The sequence below is a fragment of the Hippichthys cyanospilos genome, chromosome 6 (assembly GCF_059441005.1).
Source record: "Hippichthys cyanospilos isolate Australia breed blue-spotted pipefish chromosome 6, RoL_Hcya_1.0, whole genome shotgun sequence".
Lineage (NCBI taxonomy): Eukaryota > Metazoa > Chordata > Actinopteri > Syngnathiformes > Syngnathidae > Hippichthys > Hippichthys cyanospilos.
In genome coordinates this window covers 2,352,900-2,362,500 of record NC_142374.1, presented here as the reverse complement: position 1 = coordinate 2,362,500, position 9,601 = coordinate 2,352,900, and the positions used below count along the sequence as shown (strand labels likewise).

Genomic DNA, 9,601 nt, shown 5'->3' with positions numbered 1-9,601 from the left:
CACTATTAATAATCACAGCATGTTGCTGTATAAAGTCTGATATTCAACCTACACTTAAAAATTGACTAAAGGTTAGCATGACGTGCCACGCAGTAGCAGAGAGTTGTCTAAGTGCTCTTAGTTTTCCAACACAAAAAACTTTCCTCCATCCACTTACCATCATAAAATTAAGAGGAAAAAAAAAAGCAACAACATACGCTTTGTTTGGTCATTATTCGGTATAGTGGGACAATTTGAATAAATACGGTGAGACATTTTACGGTAGTTGTTTATCTAGATAAATACGGTGAGACATTTTACGGTAGTTGTTTATCTAGTCAATACCTCACCAATAATTTGGATTGTTTATAACAAAGCTGTTTTGATTCCAAACAAAATGAAATGTTTCACCAGCGAAAATGCAATAGGGTGTCTGTATTTATTTATGCACTTATTCAGCTCATCAGCAAAGACTTGGGCTTTGTAATCACTGCGAACAAAATGTAAAATGGCAACTAGTTTTAGATGGAATATAGGTGTTCACCCGGTCATTAACCCCCCCCCACTCACACACACACACACACACACACACACACACACACACACACACAAACATTTTCCTTCCCTTTCCTTTCCTTTTCATTCTGACATTTCTTGTGAATGCTTGCAATCTTGTCCCTATGTAGTGTGTTACACAAATGTTCACGAGTGTAGTATTCCATTTCAGTAAATACAATATTCACTGAAATGACAACTCCCTATGATGCTGTCAGCACACAAGCACCACCGTGAATTGTGGTGACATTCAGATTTATTATTTCGAGCAGGGTAGAGCAACTTTAAACAAACCGTCCCCAAAGAGGGCCAAGGTACAGAGCCTTTGATATTTATTAGATTCATGAGTTTATGTAAACGTCTGACCGCAGCTTTACTACGGTTATCCTTTCAAAAGTAAGACACTAAACATCTCTCTCAGCAGGGAAGTCACACTTTTGATTATGGTGCCTCCTCCATAAAGCTACTGTTAAAAACTTTTGTTCTTATCTACGGTTTTCATCTCTGACTGCCAAATAATTTTGACAGTTAACTACAATATGCAGGTGTATTACTTATCTTATTGTGTTACATGGTGTGGGCATTGTGCAGTGAACACATTTTATTTATACTTGCTAATTTGTGTAGGGGTTACCAACCTTGTTGTAACAGCCCTGCTTCTTGGGAAAGGCTGTCAGTTAAACACCACACTTCTGAAAAGACAAATTAGCTTCAACCACATTTAATTATGTTATTAATTATCTATGTGAATAGACAACCGTAATTAATTTTCTCACAAATTTCAACAGTGATTGAAAAGGAAGGAAATGTATTAAATGCAATATTTTGACTTTTTTTTTTTTTTTTTTTTTAAATGATCACTTCTACAAATTTCTTAGTAAATCACAATGTCAACACACCGGTGCTCTACTTTTGAAACAGGCCAGTGGGCACCATGTTAGTGACCCCTGCTCAAAAGCTTACTTTATTAATCAATATTGGTCTTGGCTTTTGCTAGGCGTTTTCTGATTATCAGATGCAACAAATGACGTCCAATTTTATTGAGCAGTTTGGCTTCAATGACGAAGAGTTTGCTGATCCAGATGATGTTTTGGAGTGAGTACAATCACTGAACATTTTTAAAAATAACTAAATACAATTGAATGGGACAAGACACTGAAGACATTGCAAAGTTAGCAAGTATGTTATCTTTTATAAGAAATTGGATATATGAATGGATATAAAGTGCTGACAAAATGTTGTATTTTACTTGGATTTTTTGACATTTCTATCTGATATCCATACAAGTACAGAACCACTTTGAAGTCAATAGTGTGTTGTCCCTGTACCCTTCAGAAATGACAGTTAAAACACCTGCAAAGCTCAAACATCAACATAAATCTTCAGATTTTTGTTCATTTTTGTTGTCATACCCTTCATATCACACACTATTCTTGTTTGTCAATATTCCAAAGCTGTTCCTAGTCCATATTTCATCCTATCAAAATATATTTGTTCCACTATTTTATGCATAAAATAGGTCAAATTGAGTCTGTGACCTGGTTTTAAGGATGACATCTATGCAGTTAGTTATTTGAATGCAATAACCTTCTGAGAGTGAAGTGCTGGAAAATTAGCTGATTTGATTTCCAAACCGGATTTCGTGAAGGAAGGCTTCATCAATGTATACTTTCACAGCTTTTCACAATTTGTTTATGTTACCATCAAGGTGGATTAAAAAAAAAAAAATAGTAGTCAGAGGACAACCACAGACTTTACTATGAGTTGACGGGAAAGGGGCGCAGGGCGATCCGTAGGGGGCCTATTTTCAAAATTTAAAAACTCAAAATTTAAATATTTTCAAAACCAAAGCAGGTAGCGACCTAAAACCAACACAGCACCTACCTTAGGCATATGTAAGTCTCCATGAGCAGCAGCATAAAAAAAAAAAAAAAATGTTTAGAGAGAGAGAGAGAGAGAGAGAGAGAGAGACAAAACTTACTAGATGCAACAAAAAAAATTCACCAAATACAGAGACAATCATCTATATTTGGGTATATATGGGAGCAATAACAATATTCAACAGAAGTTTTTTTTAATAAATCACTCAATTTTCAAACCAGAAACTTTATACTTGAATAGAGCATGAAAAAACATATTAATTTTTCTCAACAAAAGCAAAATTTACATTTTCCTATATACAATCACAACTTATTTAGGTTGTATTCCGATGTCACTATTGCCGGCTATCAGGCCCTCTTACGTCAACAATCATTTTAGCCAGTTGGCCTATGACTTGTGGGCCCCGGTCAGCTTCCTGGACTTTTACATGTTCTTGTCACTCACCGTCTCATTCCTGCCCTCCTCGACTCTGCTCCTCATCCTGCTGGTTGGCTGCTCCAAGGCCTTGTTCTTCCTCGCTTCTGAAGTTGTGTTCTTGGAGAAGTTAGTACCAAAACAATTGAAGACGGATCTGCTGATAAACTGCATGATGGTGTTTTTCAGCATTTGCCCTCCTGGCACCTGTTCCCCTGCAAGTTCAGGTCTGAGGCCTGCAGGTGGAACTCCAGCAGGTGCTCAAACCCATCCCTGTGGCGCATGGCAAGGGAGAGGAACCTCACTCTGTGGTCCTTCTTGTCCTCCATGCACAGTAGGGCGTCCCACAACAACATCCTAAAGGATGCCAAGTGGGCCTTGGGGAGAGATGGTCGTTTCAGGACCGCCCGTCTCCAGCTCTCCCCTGTCGACCAAGCTTGCCCAGGGTGTCAAAGATGACAGAGGGTGGGTCGCCCCTCTCCAGCTCCACGGCAACCTCTATTTGTCCACAAAGGAGTTGACCTGGACTTTCCCTAGCCAGGTAGCCAGCGTAGTTGCTGAGGAGCAACTCGTCTATTGACTGGTTCGGCTGGCTCTCGGCCAGCTTCCTGGCAAGCTGGGCCAAGATCAACTTCTCGTCCAACTTCTCCTCTGCCGTGGCAAGGTTCAGGTCGACCTGCACGTCAAAACGGCCTGCCTGCTCCTCAGAGCCTCGTTCCCCACCCTCGTCACCTCCAGCCCTTGGCCTCAGCACGCAGCGGTATTTGTCGTTCCACGTCCTACCCCTGCCCGCACATGTTCATCACAGAGATCATTCTCTGGAACATCTCCAGAACATTGGCTGTGTCTCCATGATCCTCCTTGACCGTAGTCTTGGTTGCGACAGTGGGGTTTGACGACCGCCATGATGAGCCTGACGCTCTGCTTCTCAACAGAGCTGGGTGCCATCAAATTCCAGGTCATTTTGTCGCTGGCCTTGACTGACTTGTTGTTCTCCCAGTTGTCCATTGCCTTCTGGCTTGAGAATTAGGCCGTCCTTGCCATCGGCTCCTATAGAGTTTTTTTTTTTTTTTTTTTTTTTTTTTTTTTTTTAATATGAAGCATGCAAAGTCAAATCAGTTGGACAGGACGGCAATGCAAACATTTAGAAGCTATCATGGAAGAAGCCTCTCCCAACAAGTTGAAAGTACACCATAAAAGGATTTGTACAGTCCAATACGCTATTGTTTAATATGGTATGGAGGAAGATAGTAACTACCTACTACATATTACAATACTACGTACTACAATACAACAATACTACAATATTTACCTTTACCTACCTGCTTGTAAGCACTAAAACTTGATGATTTCGTCCTGTTTCCACCTAAATTCGGCATTAGAACATATGCTGTTGTGTATTGATACAAAATTCAACATGACGGCCTCCACTTTTCATGGTAAAAGCACCCTTCTCAATTATCGGCACCCCAATTAAGAAACGGTAAAAGCCTTCAAATGAATTGTTTTATGCGCTCATACTGACAACTGTAGAAATGCTTCACCTAACTCAAGCCATCTCATCTCATTCTCCAAATCTCAGCCCCATTGAAAACGTATAGAAGGCGCTAGAGGGGAGTGAAGAGTTGATGATTGAAAGCAATTGTGCAAAGAAGAATGGCTGAAGATTACATTTTTTGTAACTTCCCATACTGTGAAACATCATAAAAAAGAGTACCATATTTTCAAGGCCAAAAGATGCTCCGAATTTAAATACGCAGTCTCATTTGGTCTTCCAACTCGGGTCACCTTGCCTTGTTTGTGCGGAAACTCAGCCGCGTTTTTGCGAGGTGCATTTTCTTACATTCTCCATTTGCGAACCATGGATTTGTGGATTTTCAACTCCCTCACGGGTATCCGATAGCTTATAGTTCAAAATGGTTCGCAAGCATGTCTTTTTGTAGGTGCCATTTTCGAAGGTTTTACTCTTTAGCCAAAGCGAAGTTATGCCCAGCACATGTCATCCGCACGATATATTGATAACTAGTGGGGGTGTGCCTTTAGCCTCCTCTTTCAAGCCCACCCTTTTTATTTTAGCAGCATCTTGGCAAGCTATGATCTCATTTAGTCAAGTGAAGCACTTATTTTTAGAACTCGGCTCAAGTCAAGTTTATCTATATTGTGCTGAATCACTGCACTCTCAAAGGGCTTCACATGTGAAAAAGAAGTCACGCAGAACATCATAAATACACAACAGCATCCCCCGAACAAAGCTCCCACAAGGGGAAGAAAAAACTCAAAAACCTGATCTGGGGAGAATAAGAAATCGTCAGTAGGGATTGCAGGTGTGAGGAGCCCCCTTCCAGACTCAACAGGTTGCACTAGATCCTGAGTGCTAAAAATAACACATTGTGCCATATTAGGCAATAAGTGCCCAGTGCAAAGATGCCTTGACGGCAGGCGATTAGGTAAGATCCTCTTCACAGTCTAGCCGAGTGGGTCCCTCCTAACAAAAATTGCATCGGTGCAGGTCCGCATGACAGCATTCAATTTGTCACTCACCATCTAGCCCCCTCTCCAAACCGGCAGAAGTGGGCAGGAAGGAGAAGAAGAAAGCTGCATTCAGACAGACCCATTAACTAAATGCTTGAGCGTATAAACATGTTTTTAGTCTGAATTTTAAGATTTCTTCTGAGGTGGCTGCATGAACTTCACAGGTAGGGCATTCCAAAGCACTGACACGCGAATGGAAAAAGCCTGGGATCCAGCATACTTCTTTTTAGCCCTCGGGATCATTAACAAGCCAGCTTTTTGTGACCAAAGTTGTTGGGACGGAACAACAGTGATACTAAGTCAACAAGAAAGGAAGGAGCTAAGCCGTGTAAAATTATATGAGTAATTAACAACACCTTAAAATCACATCTCAGGTGTAGTGGAAGTCAATGCAGGTTGGCTAGTATCGGGGTAATATGATAAAACTCTCTCGTCCTTGTCTCGCTTTGCATTTTGTATTGACTGCAGATCTTTGATGCAAGACATGGGATTTCCAGAAAAAACAGAAAACTCCAGAAATTCCAGAAAAATTCCAGAAAACGTTTCAATAGTCAAGGTGTGAATAAAAAATGCATTAACAAATCAATGTTTCAGCATCACTAGGAGACAGAATAGGGCAAATCTTGGCCATATTTCAAAGGGGAAAGAACACAGTTCCTGTAGTGTTCTTTACATGTATTTGAAAAGAGAGTTGAGTCAGATATTACACCGATGTTTTTTACTGAGCCACTTTGGGCAATAGCACACATACGATGGACCGCATGATAAAATTTTTAAGACTTTTGAGTGCGTCTTATGGCTGCAAAAATATGGTAGGTGTTTTGTTTGCAAAAGAGGATTCTTCTATGCATTTCACTGCATAGTTTTGGTCCCAAGCTCCCTATGACAACTGTAGGTTAGAAAAAGATATCCTGATCATTTACAACCTAAATTAACTTGCAAATCCAATGAATGGACATGAAGAACTATTGAAAAACAAAAAAGATTGGGCTGGAATCTTTAATTGGAGAAAAAAAAGTCAATCATTTGTACGTCATTCCTAACACAATCCTAACATTTCAAACTGTCTTCAATACTGTGTTTTTCACATTTTTTTGGGGGGGTGTAATTAAGTAATCAAACATAATGGTTAAAGTACATGAGGAAGTTTGAAATCTTAAGAATCGATTTGTCCTGTGTTTAAATCAAAATAACTTAGCAATAAAACGCTCTGCGTTCCTACATCTGGTCTTTGTTTCACCCTACTTAAGTTTTGTGAAAAACATTACTTTTTGTCTCACATTCATACTTAGGTACATACATAATCCAACCTGTATCACTATCATTTACTGCTACTAATCTATGAAACTGACTGCTGAGGCCACAACATTTAGCATGTCAATGTTCTTTGTACTTTCCTTAGCAGTCTAGGACATAATACAAAATGAGCTCTTAACTAACCCATTTTTTCTTTAACATTGCAGTATTCCCTTTGACAGAATATCAGACATCAGTTTTTCACTCAATACAAATGAAAGTGTAAGTACCTCCATTATTTATCTTGAATATTAATGTGGATGGCAAAGTGTATTTCCAGTTGTATCCAATCAATTTTACTGCATCAAAGAGTCAAGGAGCCAGACATTAAGTGTTCCAGATTAAATCTGAAGTCTCTTTCACATAGCAGTTGAAGTCAATATTTCAGATGAAGTTTATTGAGGAAAGTAAATCTACCAGTTTTAAAGTAATCAAACATCTGAAAATGGCTCTTTCAGTGAGTTTAATAATTCAGATGAATGTTTATCCACCTGTTATTAACCTCACTTAAAACAATGTGTCTACATTGTTACTACATAACAAATAATGACAATATATAAAGAAAAAAAAAACGTAGGTTGTCAACATTTTTGCCTTTTTTTTTTTTAAACCATAAAGGTGATAGGAGGTGAGTGTAAAGACCATGCAATCTTTAATAGTCTGTCATCAACTTATGTAAGTAAATATGCCCATACACAATGAAGGCAATATAATTTGTTTATACTTGCCGTTTGCGTGAAAACAATTTGTTAGACATCACAAGATAAATACAAAAATACCATCTGAACCTTTAGTTCCAATAATTTGTGTGGATCAGATATACAACTCAGTGTTTCCGAACAGATTTTTTTTCCGCAGCGGGAATGAGTGTTGTAAACAAATGACACTTCAGGCATCATTTTTCCAGGCTTTGATGCCACTGGGTTTTTTTCTGCTTAGAAAATCCTTTAACCTATAATAATGCTGTTAACTGTTATTGAAAGTTGGCTTATATTGCTCGTTCGTTCCTCTTGTTAATGTCAAAAAAGGTACTTTTACTTACTTTACTTTTTTTTAGGTTTTTTTTTTTAGCGGGGGGGTTTGCAAAATATAAATCAGAAGCACTGACATAAGGCTCTTTCCTTATTAATCCTGTATTACTTACTGTCATGTATAAGTATGCAGTTAACTGAAATCGTGGGGGGGGGGGGGGGGTGCTGTATTGATTGGTTTCTTGAATGTCAGACAGACGAGGTAACTATAAATGCACCTTCCTCGGCCCTCCTCAGATAGCACTACTGCAGTACACATATTTACCACATATTTACAAAAGTCTTACATGATTAAACCTTATACACTGTCCAGTAAGTGAACTGTTCCTCGTTCCCTTTGAAGTATTGTGCAGCTGCGGTCATGTTAGCACTAACTGTTCACTAACTGTACAGTGTATTAGGTTTAAACATTTAAGATTGAAAAAAAATATGTATACTGTACTGCAGTAATATTCGTCTTAAACAATATGTATAGCATGAAGATTTTTCACATAAAAAAAATCTATCAAAAAGTATCATTCAGTCTTATCTGCTTCTTTTCAAATTTTGCATAATGTAAAATTTTCAACTTTTTCTTTTCTCAGTAAATTCATTTTACATTCAAGATAACATTCAAGACAGTTCCTAATGTAAATGTAAATTGTTTGAAATTGTGATTTATAGACGTATTTATCGTGTGAATCTTGAGTCTCTACTCAGTGTTGCAAAATAGTAAAAATAATTTCACTATTTTAATTTAGTTTTGACCTTGAGCTCTTTGTCACGGCTGACATCATGTCTGCTGTTTGTGTCTGTGATGAATTGTTTAAGAAGCCATTATCTTATATTATGCCTTGATCCATCTTAAATAAATTTTCTATTCAAAGCTGCTGTCTCTCTGCCCGAATGTGGTTCTAGCCAGACTTCTGTGAAAAATCTACTTGCACAGAGGCACTTATTTGGTTATTTCCCAATCCACAATTCATAATAGCAATGAGCATATTCAGTGCACTTTCGTTTACCTCAGATGAAAAGGGTAGTTATTAGTCACCACGGAAGAGAGGATCTGCATGACACAGCTTGTTTACTGCTGCAAGCGCACAGACTTAAATAAAACATTTACAATATGAAGTCTTTGCTGCCATGTAGTACCCTTCTTTAGAGCTCAGCATTGAAGAAATGACTTCCGGGCGACTGAGTGACTAAGACACAATGTTTTTTTTTGTTTGTTTTTTGTTTTACACCATTTCAGAGCTGGTTGTTGTGAAGATAAGATCTTATAACCTTTCACTCCCATTGGGACAATGCGTTCCTGCGCTTTTAAAAAAATTGCAGTGGGTATAAAAATCCTAGCAATTAGATGAAATGGCATCTCGGCGGTTCATTACACAACTCTCTATAGATTCTAGTGGCATTTCACAACTTGTCCAGACACAACAAGCCAGTGCTCAACAAGGGAGGTTGTGTCATTAATTAACCATCTAGTACTGCAGAGATATATTGATAATTACTATGGCTTGCACTGATTACTATCTATTGTAGGCCTTTGGTGATCATATTCACTTCTCTGGCAAGTTTTTTGTACAGGCATAGTGGTTTATAGGAAATACAGTCCCAGTGGTATTTCTTGGTGGAATTTTTTAAGTAATTTTCCAAATCTCCTTGACTTATAAACAAGTAATATATGCCATATGTTTTACTTAAAAAAACAAAACAAAATAAAACAGAATCAGTTGTGAAAGGGTTAAGAGAAAAATGCGGCTTGGACAATCCCCAAATTGGGTCATCTGAGATCACTTTTAGTCTCAAAACATTATAAAGCAGTTTAGGATTTTGGAGTGACGGACCACTGTCAATGCTGAGTGAATGTTGTGGAAACGATTTTTTTTTTCCAACAAAACACCAAATTTTTATCTGAGCAAAAATACTGGCAC

General features: G+C 38.3%; 1 protein-coding gene across 4 annotated transcripts in view; it reads left to right on the top strand.

The window, feature by feature from the left end:
* ppp6r3 (protein phosphatase 6, regulatory subunit 3) overlaps positions 1-9,601 on the top strand; it is a 56,575-nt gene that overhangs the window by 26,766 nt on the left and 20,208 nt on the right. For 2 of the 4 annotated variants that reach the window (XM_088416622.1, XM_088416621.1), the window contains exons 16-17: positions 1,532-1,629; positions 6,825-6,879. The exons of 1 other annotated variant lie outside the window; for it this stretch is intronic. In XM_088416622.1, the coding sequence (XP_088272748.1) occupies positions 1,532-1,629; positions 6,825-6,879 (153 nt within the window). The remainder of the gene's footprint in view (positions 1-1,531; positions 1,630-6,824; positions 6,880-9,601) is intronic. One more of the 4 variants, XM_088416623.1, reaches the window with a different exon arrangement.